General features: G+C 43.5%; 1 protein-coding gene across 9 annotated transcripts in view; it reads right to left on the bottom strand.

Moving 5' to 3' along the window:
- Window positions 1–21,608, bottom strand: part of herc1 (HECT and RLD domain containing E3 ubiquitin protein ligase family member 1) — a 278,250-nt gene that overhangs the window by 48,264 nt on the left and 208,378 nt on the right. For all 9 annotated transcript variants that reach the window (XM_084337465.1, XM_084337470.1, XM_084337466.1 and 6 more), the window contains exons 61-69: window positions 21,232–21,405; window positions 18,168–18,467; window positions 16,649–16,714; window positions 16,329–16,454; window positions 14,263–14,401; window positions 11,317–11,498; window positions 5,221–5,376; window positions 2,617–2,739; window positions 608–710 (exon numbers count right to left, since the gene is read on the bottom strand). In XM_084337465.1, the coding sequence (XP_084193591.1) occupies window positions 608–710; window positions 2,617–2,739; window positions 5,221–5,376; window positions 11,317–11,498; window positions 14,263–14,401; window positions 16,329–16,454; window positions 16,649–16,714; window positions 18,168–18,467; window positions 21,232–21,405 (1,369 nt within the window). The remainder of the gene's footprint in view (window positions 1–607; window positions 711–2,616; window positions 2,740–5,220; window positions 5,377–11,316; window positions 11,499–14,262; window positions 14,402–16,328; window positions 16,455–16,648; window positions 16,715–18,167; window positions 18,468–21,231; window positions 21,406–21,608) is intronic.

The following is a 21,608-nucleotide window of genomic DNA, read 5'->3' as shown; positions in this document are numbered from 1 at the left end:
GGCATGCCGCAGCAGCAGCGTGTGTGTGTGCGTGTGTCAACAAGGAGAGAAGAGACTGCGAGAACGCCAGCTGGTATCGATAGTGCAGAAAGTATCGATATTGCGGGAAATTAGTATTGAAACTGTTTTAAATATTCAGAATCAATATGTATCGAAAAATCGATATTTTTGACAACACTAGCTCACTAAGACAAATTCCAACCAATCATGTCGATATGGCAACAAAATATTGAATCTCGAACTGAATGAATATTCTGATACACAAGATCAGAGTGAAATAATTCTGAACATGCCTGTTCACTAACCCTACGTTGATGGCATATATTGTAATCGTTATTATTCAAGTTCAAGTTTCAAGTTTTATTTTATTTGTCACATATGAGGTACATGTACATTACAGTGAAATGCTTGGTTCTGTATGAGCCCCCTGCGATTGTGCAGTAAAAATAAGTTAAAGAATAAATACCAAACACTATACAAAATATACGATATATAAAACTAAAATGCACAACATGCCAAAAGCTAATTCAAAGTAAACAAAATATACAAAAAGTAAAATAAGTAATCAAGAATGTTTATTCAAAGTAAACATGGTGTTTTACTGCACCTTGACCAAACGTGAACACGTTGCCATCTTTGGTTAGAGCCACAGAGAACTGTGTTCCACACGACACCTTCTTGATGCCGACTCCACAGAGAACATCCACCTTCTGGGGGAAAGAGATAAAGACAACACAACGTCAGTCCTCTGTGCAGTAACAGGAAGACATGATTTCAAATGATTCTGAATACATTCAAACAACAACTCATACACACAACAAGGACAAACAAACTGCCCCCCACCTCACTACTTTTTTTTTTTTTTTTTTTTTGTCTTTTTCCCCCTCCATTTTCCTCCGATTTTCTCCCATCCCAATGTTAGTCGTATGCCAATTCCCAGTCCCTTCCTGGTCGCTGCGCTTTACCCCCCACAGTCAGATCATTTTTGGGAGAGTGGAGGCTACCACGTGCTTCCTCCGACACACGTCCAGCTAATCACCGCTTCTTTTCACCTGGCAGCGCGGATTCTCATTGAGAGGGCGTAGCGTGTGGGAGGACCACACTATCCCCCTCACGTCCAATCCACGCTTAGCAGGCGCCCCGACCGAACTGTAGGAGTCGCTGTTTACAACGACCCGGACCCACCCCGCCAGCTTCTCCCACCCTCTGATACAGCCAATTGTATCAGTGCAGACGGCCAGCCAAGCTGGTGACAACCCCGGAGCTGTGAGCTGGATTCGAACAGGCGAACCAAGCTCACAGCTCCGGGGCTGGTGACGAACGCAATCTCCGCTCGACCACCTAACCGCCGTACCACCTCACTACTTTTAAGTACTCTATCACAGCGTTGTTTACACACACACCTGCAACTGTCACCCAGCCTTTTACATGTTTACATACCTTGTAAGTTTGTTTGACGTGTGCTTTAATTATTGCCCTTGCCTCTGTGATGTATCTATAGTCTCTTTGTTTCCATTATATTTAGTTTCTTTCGTTTTTCTTTCCCCGTTACCCTTCGAGGGGACCTTTTGTCCTCTCAGCAGGCCGTCATTGTAAATATGAATTTGTTATTAATTGACCTGACTGGTTAAATCATTTTATTTTCTTTATAAATAAACACAGTGTCATAGATACAACGCTAACTGGTTTAAGACAAAGTGCATTGCTGGTGAGCGGCATTAGGGGCTGTGTGTGTGTGTTCAAAAGAAAACACAATGTTAAAGGTGCTATAGATAAAAAATGTATGCAGAGTAATGATTTAAAAAATAATAGCTTTTAAAAAAAAGTGCAGAATAAAGGTATTGCTCCCCCCCCCCCAAAAATGTGATTAATGAATTTATCATAAAAAATTGTGGAGGGTCCAAAATGAATGTTATTGTTTAAATGTTGCATGAGTGTCTCCCCTCCGCGTGTTGCTTAATAACAGCCCTGCAGTGCAAGAATGTGACAATTTGACCATGTGACCGTGGCAACGCGGGAGAGCGGCAGTGCGGAAATAGGCTGTCTCTAAGACAAACTCTAACCTTAACCAGCTCCTTAACAGCGCCTAAACTTAACCGTTCTAACCTTAACCAACTCCGAAACAATGCCTAACCTTAACCTTAACCATGCCTAACCTTAACCGGCGAAAGAATACACGTTAAAAAAAAAATCACGTTAAAAAAAAAAATTTGATGGGATTCGAACTCGTCAACAACGGACCGCAGGACCGCAGGACCGCTGCTCTGCCAGGTGAGCTGAAGCGCCGAATGAAAATCATGGCGGATTACTAGGGCGGTTGCATAATTCCGCTCGCGCTCTGCCGCTCCGCTCGCTCTGCCGCTCCGCTCTGCGGTTGCCGCGCCTGCCGCGGGGCATGGCGCAGCCAATCAGGGAAAACGCGGAAGCAAAAGCAGCACTGCAGGGCTGTCATTAAGCAATAGGCCTCCCCTCCCTACTTCCCATTCCCCCCACATGGAATACCCCCGATTGGATAAATGAAATGCTGGTGCCTCTAGTGCGACATCTAGTGGCTGAATGTTATCCACAGCACCTTTAACATTATACTGTAAAATCTCTGCCACTTAACCAACATACCTGAGGCGAGGACTTGGCTGTGGAATTACCAAGCCCCAGTTTCCCGTAGTCTCCGTCCCCGAAGGCCCACACCATCATTCCATCAGCAGAGACGGCCAGGGTGTGGTTCAGACCACACGCCACCTGAGTCGGGCAGAGAAATGTCAACTCTCAACACAGGGTTCCCACAGACATGTTGTCACTTCCTATGTTGTCACTTCCTGTTTGTCTTGTATAAACTTGGGTCACTTACCCTTCATGCAAGCCATTCTGAAGAAGGTGTGTTCACACCGAAACGTCATGATATGATTTCAGGCTGCCAATAAATTTGGAAAAACCTGGAGTTTTCCCTATTTTTATGTTCCCACAGACATTGCAATATGAAATTCAAGGACTTTCAAGTACTTTTTTAAGCACACTTTTTTTCATTTTAAAAGGGCATTTAAAAGGATACAATTAACTTTTAAATGCCGTTTCTTTATAGAAAAGAATATCGGATCCAACATTTATGGCTTAAAACCAATTTCCGACAATTAGTTACACTTTAAATAAAAAAAAATTATATTTCTTGATTCAGAACAATTCTATCATGGATGAACAACACTTTCAATGTGAATGGTTGATTTGAATTTCAAGGGCTTTTTAAGCACTTTGTTAAAAAATTGGCTGTTTTCAAGGAATTCCAGGCCTCGACTTAATTTTTTTTTTATTTAAGCACTTCAAGAACCTTGTGTGAACCCTGTCAACAGCTCTCATTCAACCACGATGCTTCAAAATGTCCAAATAAGGACGTAGGAAATGTGTGATTCCTTCGTCATGCCTGGTAGCCCCTTACGTGAGTGCGATCTGCAAGCCAGGGGCTTTTCGTATCTGCAGTCACTCTCAGCTATGCCGCCACCAGGCTCATATTAAGTACCAAGCGCTGAATTCTGAGCTGGGGGTGGGTCAAAAATATATCAGATATGAATTTCAAAGATACCCAGCGTACAATATGGGTTTAACACAGCTTTACGGTGGGGTCTGGAAGCTCGGAGTTGCTAATAAACAGTTTAAATCATTGTTACAAAACGAGTGGTACTCCGAGCGAACGTTGGCAAGATGGCGTCTTCTTCTTCTATTGCTTTTTGTGTCACATGCCTGGTGCGTCCAGCAATCACTGCGCTCCCTATTGGTCCCTGTTGGTCATTACAACAATACACAGCACGCAGGTTCTACCACGTGGTGTGTTGGCGAGAGCAGTCATTACCGTTTTCACGATGGCAGAGGCTCAGCCTAGATGCAGCAATTGCAAACAAGAATTAAGAAGAAAAGATAAAGGATACCACAGACTATCAATTTCATCGCTCACCAGTCTCCTGTGTATTGTTGTTGTAATGACCAACAGGGACCGATAGGGAGCGCAGTGATTGCTGGACGCACCAGGCATGTGACACAAAGAGCAATAGAAGAAGAAGACGCCATCTTGCCAACGTTCGCTTTGTGAGTACCACTCGTTTTGTAACAATGATTTAAACTGTTTATTAGCAACTCCGAGCTTCCAGACCCCACCGTAAAGCTGTGTTAAACCCATATTGTACGCTGGGTATCTTTGAAATTCATATCCGATATATTTTTGACCCACCCCCAGCTCAGAATTCAGTGCTTTTGGTACTTAATATGAGCCTGGTGGCGGCATATCTGAGAGTGACTGTGTATACGAAAAGCCCCTGGCTTGCAGATCGCAGTCACGTAAGGGGCTACATGCCTGGATGTGTAAATACCAGCGACTACCCGTCTGGAAACCGACACTTTGTCTCAGTGAATCTCAGCAGGACATGCGTTGTCGACAGGAGGTTATCAAATAATAACGATGAACACTCATCATAATCATGCTCGGAAATACACTTAATTAACCCCACAGGGAGAGATCCACTTGTCAACAGCAGCAATAAGAAACGCAGGCAGATACAGCGATTGAAAAGGAAAATAGTAATAATAAAATGGATAATAGGAATAATAATAATAAAAAAAAAAACAATGTCTCCAGTATCCAAAGACCAGGATGAAAAACGCATAACCACCACACAACACCACATTAAAAGGACCAAATTCACAGATGTAACCACATCTCTATGTATTCATTATATACACTACTATACACGTGAAAACCATGAAAACGAATGATGTGGTTGCTCTGATCGGCCCGTAACTACGTCACCAGGCGTAGGATTCTGGGTGAAGAATAGAGCCCCACCTCTGAGATACAGAGTACAAACGAGCGTTAAAGTGTATGCATGTCATACGCCAAGTAATGCATAAGCAAATGACAAAAGCTATACATATACTATGACAAAAATCTGCAAAACAGTCCTTTGACATTGCATCGCTATACTGGCATACGACAAAACATTAATGTCCATATATGCATGAATAATTGTTCGTGCCTTTCCCATACATAAATGGTAAATGGTGCATTTATAAAGCGCTTTACAATTTGTTCCGCACATTCACCCACACACCGATGGAGGAGGCGACCATGCAAGGTGCCAACCTGCTTATCGGGAGCAGTTAGGGGTTAAGTGTCTTGCTCAAGGACACTTCGACACGCTGCCCAGGAGGAGGCCCAGGAGGTGTTTGACGTCCTACCTGTCCCACTTGGTAGCCCTCCAGGGCGGTGACCTTCTCCGGAAGCTTCTTGTTGGAGGTGTTACCCAGACCCAGCCGGCCATAGTCCCCGTTCCCGAAAGAGAACAGCTTCCCGTCAGCCGTCACCACCGCAGAGTGCTTGAACCCACAGGACATCTGGAGCAGGAGATAAACAACGTTAGGAATGGACAAATGTGAAGAAGCGGTAGCTCGTCCTGGTCGCGGAAAGGTTGGGCAGCATACAGTACATGCCAAGTATTGATGTATTATCCAGCGAGGAGAGGTGTGAAAGCATTCAATAAACAAGTAAAAAAGTGCACTTTCCAGACTGCAAGATCCTAAAACAATACGATACAACCAATCCTAGAACAATACCAGAAGGTATCCTTGAAACAAGATAATGACTCTTCATCAGGAATACATTTTTTTCTACTGGCAGTGGCAGCCATAGCAGCAGGAAGATCCTTAAAGGGGAACTATTTTACTATTTCTTTCACTATTTTAGCACTTTTACACAATTCCTGTGAGTCTATGGAACACCTCTGTAAGTTTTTTTTCCAAAAAGATCATTGTTTTGTATTTCTAATCAAGTACTCAAAAACAGCATTTTTCTACCTCAAGATCTTAAGCCGTTTTGAGGCTGGGCTCCAACCACTGTGTGGCCTGGTGCCAACTGCCACACCAACTGCCACATTATTATGCAGCTGAGAAATCTCTGACATCACAGATATGCAAATTTTCAGATGACTCAGTTCAGTGAGGGTGAATATTGTGAGAAGAGAATTGGAAGAATGTGCCAATATGAGAATTAGAGACATAGATCCTATTAATATAAGTCCACATAGCTAGGAAACAATGCTAAACACTGAAAAAGGCCATTTATAAGATAGTTCCCCTTTAAATAAAGACACTTTCTTTATTCCTCAAGCCAAACTGAAGTTTAGAATAGAAAATAGTCTGGCTCTTTACCTGCCTAGGTGTCTAGTAGAGTATATACTAGTAGAAAGTAGGGGTGCACCGATATATCGGTCGGGTATCGGTATCAGCCGATAAGTGCCTTGTTGACTGCCATCGGCCTATCGGCCGATAAGCTCAAATTTGCCGATGGCAGTGGCCAATAAATATCCGTCAATTTGTGTCGCATCAATCTGGTCCACACGTTCAAACTTTGAAAAAAGTTTCAGTCAAGCGACCTACACAACCCAGCCCCCACACACACACTCTACTGCATCAAAGTTACTTATGATTAACAAATGCATTCGTTTTGTGGCATTAATTAACGTTGCATATAGTTACACGTTCAATAACAGCATATTTACCCGACCATATAGCATTGTTGTTCATTCATATTTCAGTTCCTTCCTTTGCTCAGAGAGCCTGTACTGAATTGTACCCATTCTGCAATCTGGTAGTCTACTCGTGGCCGGCGGGGAGCTAACGTTATTAGCTACGGTATGATTGTTGTTAATCTCGTGTAAATCAATGGCGGACTTCCCGGAAGTAAAAAACGAATAAGCGCTTGCCGATTGGTGGTAAGAACCATAGATATATATAGAACACTAGATAGCTTACCCGCGCTGCCGGCCAATGGAGAGCGACGTCGTCGTAGGGCGGCCATCTTGCCCCAGGCAGCTCAGCTACTGATAACATTAATGTCTATGGTGCATGTACTATTTAAATAACCATAGATTGCTCAATTCTTTACCGATTTTCAAACGGGTTGGTTTGCTATAAACATCAAAGATGTAGTTATGATACTGCATACTTATAAAAATGTTATTTTTTTTAAAGATGTTTTTTTTACAAACCGCTTGAATCATAGCCACGTTAATAATGCTTGTAATAAACCAAATCGTTTGTAAATCCGTCAATATTTCAGCGAGTTATGAGTATTTTTGTCTGTGCAGATCACTCACCCTCACTCAAGGCTGACTGGGGCAAGATGGCGGCAGTTCAGCGACGCTGGTGACTCCGCCTTAAGCTATCTAGTGTTCTATATATATCTATGGTAAGAACAGCAGAGGCGGGTGCAAGCGGTGTGACGTAATTGGCAGAATCGACTGTCAATCAAAATTGTTCTGTTGCCATCTACTGTACCTGCATTGCTTTGGTTGAGAGAGATAGTGGTCTCTTATTAAAACTCATAAACAAGTCTTGAGCAAGACAAGTTAGTCTGTTAGGTTATGAAAGCCAGTGAGTATTGTATGACTCAGACTTCAGCAATAATCATGACTCATGAGCATTATAAAATAAAAACACATAATATAATTTTTTGTTATATGGTTATAATAAAAGCTTTTCTATACATTTGTCTGATTGATTGAAAACTTTATTAACAGATTACAGAATGGGTACAATACAGTACAGCGCAGTGGACTGGAGGATAAAGACCAGAAAAAGACTTTTGGCTTTTTTACATAAGGGTCCTTCATTTTCAATTCATCAAAAATATTTAGAGACATACAAATATACAATAGTTTCATAAAAAAAAAAATATATATATATATATATAAACATTTTTTTATTTATTTTTGCCACAAATATCGGTATCGGTATCGGTCGATTGTGTTAGTTGAACAATCTGTATCGGTGGCAAATTTTCATATCGGTGCATCCCTAGTAGAAAGTATACTAACTTAGTGTCTAGTACAGTATATACTAGTAGAATGTATACTAACTTAGTGTCTAGTACAGTATATACTAGTAGAAAGTATACTAACTTAGTGTCTAGTACAGTATATACTAGTAGAAAGTATAACGTGCACCGGGACGTATACATGCTCTTTTTACGCTCTGTGCGTCAGATGACCACCCCGGACTCCAGACGCTCCAGAACTGCCAATCATCCGCTGATGGCGAAAATGTTTGGTCAGCGTTGTAGCCAACAAGTGTACGTTTCCAACTATACCCCACGTGGGGGGAGGGGGGGTGCGAATAAGGGAACTAGGTGAAAATTGGCGAGCAAAAACCAGAAGTGATTCAGACTTCAGAACACACGGCAGTGGATGAGGAAATGGATTTTGGAAAGCTTTCGTTTTTGTCATTGGTTTTACTCTGACGACAAGACTCCAGACTAGGGATGTTCGATAGGCTTTTTTACCGATATACCGATATTGTCCAACTCTTAATTTCCGATACCGATATCAACCGATACCGATAGATGCAGGGTTTCCCCCCCAGAAAAACTGAATAATTTCAGGTAATTAACATTACATATCTCTTGTCGTGGAATTAACACAACATTATGCATACTTGACAATAAATAAAATAAGAATTTGTTCTTACTTGCTTGCCTGGGTAAATTAAGTTTAAATAAGGCCATGCAAAATAAATTGTTTGGTTCCGGTTGCCGACCGACCCTGCCGATTTATGTGCAATTTTCTTTTATTTTATTTATTTTTAAATATATACATTTTTTTTACAATAACATTTTATTAAATCTTAGTAAAAAAGTACAGTCCACGTCAATAATGAGAATATATAAAAAGCAAGTATTTCACAGTATTTGCACAGCTCTCTGACGTCAGGATATTTAGTGAGTAGTATTTAGGGGTGGCATTTTTAATACTACTACCTTTGTACATTGTACTTTTGTAGTACAGTGTCTTATTTTAACCTTTAGTATTATGGATATTAAACATGCTGGCAGAGTACATGCATCCATGTTGTCGTGAAAAATGTAATACATTTTTTTTTTTATAATAATTCCCTACCTACCCATGGCCTTAACTGACAACCAACAGGAACCAAACAATTTATTTTGTTAGGCCTAAATGTAAAAATTTATAAATAATAATAATTATTTTTTTGAAAACCGATACGATAATTTCCGATGTTACATTTTAATGATAATATCGGTAGGCCGATAATATCGGACATCCCTACTGCAGACCCATTTCTGGACATATCTTTATCAAATTTGGACCTGTACTACATAAGACTTCAGGCTATGGAACTGCAGTGTTTTCCAGCTTATACCTCTATGCTGGAATATTGGAATACATTTTTTGAACCACTACAGAAAAATGCGAGTACACAAGTTCAAGTTCAACTCAAGTTCAGACCTCTGTTACTCTATTTCATTTGCACTAAGTGATTTTCCTTTTTTGCATTAGTAACTTCAGAATGTTTTCTTTCAAAAGAGACCAGGCTCATTCATGCATGTGCTATAAGTATAAAGCTAAGCTCTGCAAAAAAAGTATGCAGTCCTCAAATTCAAGTTAGAAAATGGTCACTTTTCTGGGTGCCTGTTAAGAGGTTAAAGAGTCCATATCATGCCCATTTCCCGGTTTAATATTTAGATTTTCTATCTATTTACCATCATTGGCATGTATAACAGCACGTAGCTATAGCTGTACAGGTGGCGTCTGCAGCGCCTCAGAAGCCCTTTGACTTGGCATGATAACACACTAAATGCCCCTCTCAGAACTCACCACTGCACTTTATATTCCTCTATAAACGGGCCATCCTTACACTCCCGTCGTGAAATACACTGGTTTATGTTCATCTATAAAACTCTCCTTGGTCTGTCAAGCCCCCCTACCTGTGTAGTTTGTTGAAATTTGCACCTGCTGTCACCTACAACACCCGTTCTACAAAATCCCCAAAACACAATCATCATTTCAGTCTGCCGGTCCCACAGACTGGAACAATTTACCAAAAAAGTCTAAAACTGGACAATTTCATCTCCAAATCAGCTTTCAAGGATACGATCATGGACATTTATACTGATACAGGCAACTGCTACTAAACTTGCACCCGTGTCTGCCTGCCTGCTGTGGCTGTCTTATCATGTTTTAACTCGTTTTAATATTGTTCTGTTTTAACTCTGCATTTCTTTTACCCCCTGCCCCCTGTCCCTCAACAGGCTGTGGCTGTAAATAAGAATTTGTTCTTAACAGTTTGAGTGCCACATTGGAAACCCTGTTGAATGCCAGCACCCACTTCAATGAAAGCGTTGTGAACGCATATTCTCTCTCCTAAATTATGGCTATGTGTCTAATCTGCCTGTCGTTTATCAATGACTTGTTTGCAGTCAACATTGTCGAAACGGATTTTTTTTTTTGGATTGTTTTTTCATCTGTTCATTTTCGTTTTATAGCATTTTGAAAAGCCCTCGTTTTCAAGGAAAATATATAGATTCCGTGATAAACGGCATTTACTGGAATATTCTAGCATACACAAAAACGTTGTAATTTTTCGGCCTATTTATGAATAGTTTTCAAATAAACGCTAGATTATCGATAGTATATGTGTACTTATGCACGCTATAGAGGCGGGCTGAAAAATCGATTCTCTCATTTCCTCATCAGGAATCACCGTGCACACACACACGCATAGGGCAAAAGCTTATATCTCCGTGAAAACAGGTCTGATTATCCTAAGACTGGTAAAATAAATTCCTTACCTGAGATCAGATGTTATCCAAAAAGATTATTCCAATTACTGATCGCCATTCCAAATATCGATCACGCTTATTTATTACAGTGTTGGTACTGTAAACTGTTGGTACAGTTGGTACATAATCGCCGCTGTTCTGATGGCCGGCGATCACTTGGTCTCTTCAGATGCCTCGACGGAAAAGTAAAATGAGGAAACTGACCACTCCCCCTGCATCAATCTAAAGTAATGGGGTGCAGTTACACAGGGAGAGACGATAGGGGGCGGTATCTTCCCAATTGAGCTCAGAGAGACTCTGCAGCACTAACCCGAGGCTCGATTGATGAAATATGAATTCAAATCGCCAATAAATAAAAAAAAACGGCAAACAGACGCTATATAGTGTCGGGGGCACTCAAAGGTCGGCATGAACTAACGACAAAAAGCGTCCGTGGCAACCAAAGTGTTAATGACTTACCTGGTTAAATAAAGGTTAAATAAAAAGAAACCGGCAGAGAATAAATTACTAGTGTACCAGGGTTACCAGCACGGTGGCTGGCAAGTGTTAATTCCCCACCCTGCTTCTAGGGCTGCATCCCATTTACCGTATTCATCATAATCCCAACATACATACTCTTTGACTCATATTTTGACACCATCATCATTTATATTGTAAGTAGCGTCTCCGGAGAGAGCAGAAGGGAGAGAGAGACCGACCTGCACCACCTCCTCTCCCTGCAGGGCCTCTATCTGTCTGGGCCGGCGCTGGCGGTCGCTGTTCCCGTGGCCCAGTTTGCCGTAGTCGCCGTCCCCCCAGCTGAACACCTCGCCGCTCTCCGTCAGAGCCATGGAGTGGCCGTCGCTGCCACACGACGTCACCAACTGAGTCACTACGAAACCTGGTAGATAGTGTGATCAAAGGTGCCCTATCAATTATATTAATCAGTTATATTAATGATATTATACATGTGATATACCACTGCCCGCTAGGGGGGTACCTTTCACATTTGAACCGATACCGGTACCCAACGGTACCATTTTCCCGGTACTTTAGTCTCTAAAAATGTAATGCTAAACTTCAAATAATTTATTATCATATATAATATATAATATTGCAGCGAGCGTTGTCTGCATCTAGCTTTGTAAAGTGTAACAACACTTGCGACCGTTTTCGGCTTACCATTGCTCCGACTGCTTTGTTGTTAAATCAAGTCAAATCCTAGGTAAGCGTATATTGTGCGCGTGAACGTTGACGTGAGCGTGCGGCACACTTCATAGGTTTCGTTTCAAAAATAAATAAATAAATATTTTCTTTAAAGTAAGTAAAACAATTTCCCTTTTCTTTTTTACAGTACCGAAATGTGGCACCGGCGGATCTCACGTGAATCGGTACTCAGTAGTACCGACGTGATTCGGTCGGTACCCTTAAAAGTACCTAATTCAGTGCCCACCCCTACCGCCCGCAGGGGCTTAGAGGGGACATTATGGAAAACGAGTTTTGCCTAACCTTTCTATTCTTTTTTTTTTAACCACTTTTTCTCCCACTGGTCGGCTGTAGTGAGGATAGAAGCCTTGCATCACGTGTCCCCTCCGGTACACGAGGAGGCAGCCTGTCGCATCTTTTCACCGCAACAGCTCGAACTCTCAGTGGCGAGGAGTAACGCGTGGGAGGCTCACGCTGCCCCCGATACTTCCTGTTTCCGCCGCACCGGCGTCACCCAACCGACCTGTAGGAGTCGCTGTCCACAACGACCAATCCCCACCCACCGGCTTTCCCACCCTCTAACACTGCCAATTGTGTTAGTATGAACGACCGGCCAAGCCGGTAGCAACGCAGAGAGCTGGGCTCGATACCAGCATCTCCTGCGTTAGTGGCGAGCGCCTTGCCCACTGCGCCACTCAGACGCCCTAATCTTTCTATTCTATTAATCTATATAATCTGTATAATCTCTTATACTTGGCTCCAGTCTGAAAGGTTATGACATGATGTAGTCCTCATCGTTCGGCCAGGGGTTTGAAGTCTTCAGATTAACGAGCCCCAACACGCTGGTCAGAATCGCTTATCCCTCCATTATGTCAAAATGGGAACACGAGCGATGAATTATCTTTGATGAATCAATTAGCTGTGTTATTGGAAGCCAGAAACACTGCCCAGTTTGTAAATGTTTTGTCCTCTTGGGTGTGTGGTACCAGGCAGGAAAGGACTAATTAATGGAAGATTTGCTGTGTGCTGTGTGTTGGATACTGGAAATGACCACCTACCGACCAAAAACAGTGTTCAACACATGGGAAGAAAGAGGTGCTCGGAAATAAATTATTCAAATTTGACTTAGAGGAAAAAAAGAAAGAATATAAAAAAAAAGAAAAAAATCCACAGATTCAAGGAAGTCATATCAAATTGTTGAAAAGATACATAATATGTCCCCTTTAAAGCTACACTATGTAAAATGTACTTGAATATTCTGCTCCAAAACATATCTTAATGTGGACACACTGACTCCGTTTATTGTGAGACAGTTTCATTGACTAGTGTAGCAGCAGTGCATATAAAGTTGGGGATGGGGATCAAGCGCCGAGAGGAATTTCATTGGCGACCCAAAAAAATAAAAAGTGTGTTGCCCATCGCATGTTGCATGACTACGTAGCAATGTGTGCTATAAATAAAGACTTCTTCAAAGTCCAGTTTAATCCTAATCTTAAATACTGTAGATTAGAACCACTAAAAAGATCTTATTCCAACAAACATTCAATCTGAGTGAACGTTTTACAGGCTTGTGTTTGTAGTAGGGCTGATCTCGAATAGTCAACTAATCGATCGAAAGGAGCCGTATTCAACTGCCAACCTCTTAGTCGATTGCAATTCTTTTTTTAATAATTTCTTTTTTAATCATTCTTTCCAAAAGCAAAGAGGCCTAGAAGTGTGGCTAACACGAATGGCGCGCATACCAACGAGGCTAACTGCCTATGAAAACAGGCACAGAGGCACTGAAAGAGGATTTCACCCATCTAATGAACACACTAGACAAATATCAAGATGTCTCCATCAGTGGACCAATTGCATGCTTTCGCAGAGGACAAGGAGCCTTCAGTCGACTCCTTCAGACATTAAGCACCCCCACAGCCCAAATGGAATGATAAAGGACCTACCAAAATGAACTGATAAGACACTTGGACACTTGGACTAATAATGCATTCAGTCATTTGGACGGAGTTGTTAAAACTCACTCCACTCAAATCAATAGAGTTATATTCCACTCTATTCAAATCAAATTTAAAGGGACGTGGCTGGGATAAATTGTGCCAGTCAGTCAGCCAAAACAAATTCCTCGACCAAGGTCGAACCGAGAGCTCGGGAGTCGAAGGCCCTCTGGGAGATAAGAGTGGCGAGCGGCTTCCCACACCCCCAAAATGTAATAATTGTGGAATATTACTGTAATGAGCTGTATGTGTATGATCCAAGCGTCCTATGATCCTCATAGGAGCATAACAGAAAAAAGCATTCCATGTGAAAGTATTCTGTATCTTTGCATGTCAACTAATAAAGAAACTTGAACTTGAAACTTGAAACAAATCCTTAGTCGGGGACAGGCCTAGTTTGTAGCCAGTGTTACATAAGCAGCCAGGGAGGAGCAGGATCCCCTGTTGCAGCAGCAGCAGCAGTACCTTGCAGGGCTGAGATGACGGTGAGGACGTGCAGGTCGTCAGAGTTCCCTTGGCCCAGTCGGCCGTAGCTGCCTTCACCGCAGGCCAACACCGTGCCGTTGGGCTGGATCACAAAGGTGCAGTTCTGACCACACACCACCTGCACCGGGATGGAGGGGAGGACGGGTTGGAGGAGGAGGGGAGAGATGAATAAGATGAAATAAGTAGGGATGTCCGATATTATCGGCCTACCGATATTGGCATTAAAATGTAATATCGGAAATTATCGGTATCGGTTTTCAGAAAAATTTATTATTTTTTACATTTTTTTAAACTTTATTTACCGAGGCAAGCAAGTAAGAACAAATTCTTATTTTATTTATTGTGAAAAGTATGCATAACGTTGTGTTAATTCCACGACAAGAGATATGTAATGTTAATTACCTGAAATTATTCCGTTTTTTGGGGGGGGGGGGGGAGAAACCCTGCATATATCGGTATCAGTTGATATCGGTATTGGAAATTAAGAGTTGGACAATATCGGTATATCGGATATTGGTAAAAAAGCCAATATCAAACATCCCTAGAAATAAGGGAGAGTAATAACGGGAAAGACAGACTAAATGTTATCAACACGGAGGACCACCAGAGGTCCAGTTACACTCAGCCTAGACTTTGTAAACTGTGCATTTGTATAGCAGCTTTTATCCAAAACGGTTTACAATTTTGTTCCTCACATTCACTCACAAATTCACACACCGACGGCAACCTTGCAAGGTGCCAACCTGCTCATCAGGAGCAATTCGGGGGTTAAGTGTCTTGGTCAAGGACACTTCGACACACTGCCCGGGACACGTTGCCCCCATCAATAAGCCTATATAAGTGTTTGTTTTAATCTACTTTGTGTACCAGATGGGTGGGGTTTGCCACCTAGGATATAGAGTGAATGCCAGGAATTGTAGACTATTTGAAAATAACAGTACAGTGACAGTAAACCCTCAACCACACACATTATAAATCCACACGATATGCGACTCCAACAGCGGTGATGAGATCCTGAGGCTGATCCTAATCCTCGGTTCAAATCTGTCCATGTTACATAATGGACTTAACCCTTTCACTGCCACACGACAGAAGGTTAGCCCTTTACTATCACACAACCGACGGCGATGCTCCATCACTAGCATCATTAGCTCCGCGGTAAAGGGCTAACCTTCTGTATTGTCACAGTGAAAGGGTTAACCGGCTGCCGTGTGGCAGTGAAAGAGTTAAAGGGAGGGATCAGCAGCAGGTATATAAGGTCCTTTCTGGTTCAGGCATCAACGGAAACTGCGAGTGGGATAGTCAGACGAGTCGGACGGTACGAGGACTACCACCTCCTTTTACTATTAACCATGTGTAATCATATACATCAGAGACAATAGAGACACAGGATACATTGAATTCCTGTATTTCTTCTGTAGCCCTGTTACTGAGCAATAGGGTACACGGGGTTCCCACAGACATTGCAAAATGAAATTCAAGGACTTTCAAGTACTTTCCCAAGCACCATTTTTCATTTTAAAAGGGCATTTAAAAGGATACAATTCACCTTTAAACATTTTTTTATCATGGATGAACAAAACATTCAATGCGAATGGTTGATTTGAATTCCAAGGACTTTGTAAGCAGCTTGTTAAACAATTTGCTGTTTTCAAGGAATTTCAAGGGACAATGATGAAATTAGTTCAAACTGCCCATGCATGCACCGCTGGCCGTGTGCCAAACGGTGTCTGTAAGACAAATGATTTTTGAGACAGGAAAAGGGGGCGGGCGCAAACATGGGCCAATGAAAGCAGTTCTCAGAGTCCAACGACGCCTCCCAAGAGTCTCTACGACGAGCGGTTCATGAGGTACTGTATGAAGGGGGGCGTGGCTTGTCAACAGTGACAACAATATCATTCTTAAAGGAGCCTAGTTAATTTCCTGTTGCAACGCAGACAGGGATCAATAAAGTACTTCTGTTCTATGCATTCGCCAACTATATGATACTCCATCTGTAGCTGTTTGTGTGGTGGCTGTGTGGTAGTTGTGTGGTAGTTGTGTACCTGTTGTGCCTGAGAGAAGGAGGGGGCAGTGGTTGGCACCAAGATGTTTCTGCCAGCCTCCGCCAGCTGGCCGTGGCGCCCGGCCCCCCACAGGAACACGTCACACTTCCCTCCAAGGTGCCAATCCTGCCATCATTACACACACAGACAGACACACACACACACGCACGCGCATTTAACCAGTAGTCAAGAAGTGTATAAAACAGCTCATAGCATCTGACAAAAATAGTGTCATTAATGAAATGCTGTAAATCCTGAAAAGGAAAATGACAGCAACTGACAAACGACTGACAAACACACTGGGAGGTTAGACCACTTACCTCTGGTCTAGAAGTGGCCCAGGACATGATCTGTTCATCCATACCAGGCGCCCATTTACTGTTATCCTGGAAGGAGGGAGGGGGAGATGGAGAGAGAGAGATGGAGGGAGATAGAGAGATATAGATATATGGAGGGAGAGAGGGGGGAGGGAGGGAGAGATGGGGGGAGGGAGAGAGAGAGATGATCAGAGAAAGGAGGGAGAGACAGAGGGAAGGGGGGGTAGAGAAGGGAGAGAGAGAGAGAGAGAGGTTGTTAACACTTTGAGTGCCACGGATGAGATATCTCGTTATTTCATGCCAACCGTTGAGTGCCAGGAACAAGATATGCCGTTTTTTTTATTGTTATTTTTTTTATTAGCGATTTCCATTCATATTTCATCAATCTAGCCTCACGTTACCAGTGGGGATCTGTCTGAACTCGAATAGGGAAAATACCGCCCCCTATCGTCTCCCGGATGGTAATGCATGCATTGGAATGGACTCAATGAAAATGGATGAGAAAAGAAAAATCCGGAATCCACATTTTACTTCTCAGGCAAGTAACCCGAGCCGATCAGACTCATTGTGGAGCCTCAGAACAGCGGAGAATGTGTGTTTACAGTACCCAGCGTTGGATCAATAAACGCAATCGATATTTGGAATGGTGATCAGGAATTGGAATAATCCTTTTGGAGAACATCTGATCTGAGGTAAGGAATCTATTTGACCAGTATTGGGATAATCAGAGCTATTTTCATCTATATATCAGCGTGTGCCATATGTGTGTATGTGTGTGTGTGTGTGCGATCAGGACATAAGAAAATCGATTTTTCAGCCCGCTTCTATAGCGTGCATAAGTACACATATACTATCGATAATCTAGCGTTTATTTGAAAACGATTCATAAATAGGCAGAAAAATGACAACGTGTTTTGTGTATTACAGTAAAGGGCGTTTATCACAGAATCTTCTGAAAACTTCTGGAAGTTTCAAGAAACGAGCGTTTTTCAAAATGGTATAAAACTGAAATGAACCGATTAAAAAACAATCTGTTTCGACAATGTTGACTGCAAACAAGTCATTGATAAGCGACGGCCAGATTAGACACATAGCCATAATTTAAGATATAGTTTATGCGTTCGCAAATATGAGAGCTCTATCATTGAAGTGGGTGGCGGCATTCAAGGGGGTAAATAGTAAACGGAGGCCGGCACTGAAAGTGTTAATAATTATAAAATCCAAACTACTGTACATCACCATACATCTTTGCAATTAACCGAACATTTTATTATTGGCCATTTGATAACGTGGAACAGACACTGACAAAGAGACATAGCTCAATGAAAACATAGCTGGAATAGCACGCTAGGGGCTGCACGATTTGGGGAAAATATAAAAATGTTCCGACAGATTGCGATAAAATCTATCTTGGGATACATCCGATTGGTGCGCAATGACTGGTGCACGTAGAGCACAGCACGTCTGATTGGTGAGCATGACTGGCACGCAAGAAAACCTCGAATCAGACACACCCCCTCACCATGAGCAGTGCCATCTCCTCCTTGGGCACCGGCTCCAGGTCGGGCACGGAAAAGGACTCTGGGAAGGTGGCGCCGCGCGCCAGGGCCTCGGCCGCCTTCACCGTGGTGGAGAAGCAGTGCAGCCACGCCCACTCGCCGGCGCTCCAGACGGCCGCGCCGGACTCGGGCGGGCAGTGTTGGAGGTGGGGGGGCACGGGGGCGTGGCACAGGAGCTGGTCCAGGTGGAGGCCCACCGCCAGGGAGGCCAGGCACTGCATGTAGGGGCTGTGGACCAGCTGCTCCCCACACACCACGTGGGGCTGGAGGGAGAGAGACGGCAGCCCAGACATTATTAGTAGTTATACAACGGCATGCAAATTTCTCGATTCTGATTGGCCATTTACACGTCTTTATTGGCAACAATCCACGGTCCTGGGCTCAGGACCCGCCCACAACCGAATCACATATCACTCCCCGGCTCACTCCGGGAGAAAACAAGATCGCGGACAACAAATGGATATGTTGATAGCACCATAACGACTAAATATGAAGCGATTCTGTCAAGGGGAATGTGTTAGTCCTTTAAACAATGTTGGATGATGTAATTGATGGGTCTTGAGTCAATCTAGAACAAAAGAAAAATCGCGGATTGATTGATTGATTAATTGATTGATTTAAATTTCTACTTCCTTCCCACTGACTGCAGCGTTCACTCTCACACAGTCCGACGCTGGCGTACCCACAAACACACACACACACATACACACACACACACACACACATACACACACGCACACACACACTGTGACACACACACACACACACACACGCACACACACACACACTCCTGTCTGCAACAGCGGGGGAGTCAGACTGAGAGAGAAGCAGCGCTGTTTTAAGTGAGCATGGTCTATTGAATTGATTGATTGGTTGATTGCTAATTTTATTACTGTACCCCTGGTTTCCAACTGGTTAAGTTTAGGCTAAAAGAAATAAATAAAAAAATAGGGCGAAGAAAACGTTTTTTTCCTATAGGGCAAAGAAAACGTTTTAATTTGTTTTACCTACTTTATATAGAAGCATCTAAGAATGAAGTTCTATGGAAAGTAGGTCTGCATTCCCTTAACAATTGTGTGTATTGAGCCGTACTGTATTGTACCCATTCTGCATCTGGTAATAAAATTTTCAATCAATCATTCCAATAATACACAGTTGGATGTGTTAGTTGGTTGGATGCACTTCAAGCTGCTTCCACATGAGGCAACTTCTCTCAATCATTCCAATAATACACAGTTGGATGTGTTAGTTTGGTTGGATGCACTTCAAGCTGCTTCCACATGGAGGCAACTTGTCTTTTTTGTAGTTGTGGGAACTACTTTTTCTGGCGGATGGTTTTTTCAATAAATCTTCGATTAATGTGTGTTTATTGTATAGAAATAAGGTTGGATGAATCTGGCAGTTGTATAAAAGCTTTACACCACTTGTAGTCGTGATTTGTGACCAATAAACCATGCCTAGGGGGGTCTAACGACCACCCCTAGGCATGGTTTATTGGTCACAAACCACTCCTGCGCGTGATGTAATGCTTAATTACATGTTAATGCTATCTTTCTTAGCTAGAGGGAGAGACCTCCTCCATCACCCCTACCTCTCTGACCTCCTCCATCACCCCTACCTCTCTGACCTCCTCCATCACCCCTACCTCTCCTCCATCACCTCTACCTCTGACCTCCTCCATCACCTCTACCTCTCTGACCTCCTCCATCACCTCTACCGCTCTGACCTCCTCCATCACCCCTACCTCTCTGACCTCCTCCATCACCTCTACCTCTCTGACCTCCTCCATCACCCCTACCTCTCTGACCTCCTCCATCACCTCTACCTCTCTGACCTCCTCCATCACCCCTACCTCTCTGACCTCCTCCATCACCCCTACCTCTCTGACCTCCTCCATCACCCCTACCTCTCTGACCTCCTCCATCACCTCTACCTCTCTGACCTCCTCCATCACCCCTACCTCTGCTCCATCACCTCTACCTCTCTGACCTCCTCCATCACCTCTACCTCTCTGACCTCCTCCATCATCTCTACCTCTCTGACCTCCTCCATCACCCCTACCTCTCTGACCTCCTCCATCACCCCTACCTCTCCTCCATCATCTCTACCTCTGACCTCCTCCATCACCTCTACCTCTCTGACCTCCTCCATCACCCCTACCTCTCCTCCATCATCTCTACCTCTGACCTCCTCCATCACCCCTACCTCTCTGACCTCCTCCATCACCTCTACCTCTCTGACCTCCTCCATCACCCCTACCTCTCTGACCTCCTCCATCACCCCTACCTCTCTGACCTCCTCCACCACCTCTACCTCTCTGACCTCCTCCATCACCCCTACCTCTCTGACCTCCTCCATCACCTCTACCTCTCTGACCTCCTCCATCACCCCTACCTCTCCTCCATCATCATCTCTACCTCTGACCTCCTCCATCACCTCTACCTCTCTGACCTCCTCCATCACCCCTACCTCTCTGACCTCCTCCATCACCTCTACCTCTCTGACCTCCTCCATCACCTCTACCTCTCTGACCTCCTCCATCACCTCTACCTCTCTGACCTCCTCCATCACCCCTACCTCTCCTCCATCATCTCTACCTCTGACCTCCTCCATCACCTCTACCTCTGACCTCCTCCATCACCCCTACCTCTCTGACCTCCTCCATCACCTCTACCTCTCTGACCTCCTCAAACACCCCTACCTCTCCTCCATCACCTCTACCTCTCTGACCTCCTCAAACACCCCTACCTCATTGGACTAAGCTTATCAAATGTTGTATAAGGCTTGTTTATATCCTTTTTAGTTTTTAAGATATTAACCAATTCACGTCAAATGACGGGGCTCAGCACATAAATTGATGCAAGTCAACAACCCTTTGTCAACAATCATCGCAGGGTATGTCCAGATAAGGACCCTGAAACATACCCTGAAAATCCCATTAAAATTGAGTAGGGGACGCTACAAATGATCAATATTGTCTTGAAACCTGTTGATTGTCGCTTGCTCTATTTATTGTTATCCCTGTACCTTCTCGTAGGCGTACTGCTCCTGCAGCATGACGGGGAGGCGCTCCAGGAAGGCCCTCATGCAGGGAGCCATGTTGAGACCCACCACGCTCTGCTTCTTCAGAGCCGTGCGGCAGGTGGCCAGGACGTGGTTAGAGGACATGAAGTCTGGAGAGCAGTTCACCACCAGAACATCCTGGAGGAGAGAGAAGCACGTTCAGTCACAGACTCATACCGCCCGACACTCAACTAACCGCCTCGGCCAGTCCTTCATACCAGCGGCCATCAGGCTCCACAACAGTGGGCAGGGACTGCTGCCAGACATCCAACTACAACTACTAGGAACCTCAAGTCAAGTCAAGAGTTTTTCTAAAAAGGACAATAACACTACCTTATGCA

This window comes from Notolepis coatsorum (assembly GCF_963971535.1).
Source record: "Notolepis coatsorum genome assembly, chromosome: 20".
In the NCBI taxonomy this organism is placed as follows: Eukaryota; Metazoa; Chordata; class Actinopteri; order Aulopiformes; family Paralepididae; genus Notolepis; species Notolepis coatsorum.
The sequence above is the reverse complement of the archived record's forward strand: the minus strand, read 5'-3'. Positions and strand labels throughout refer to the sequence as shown.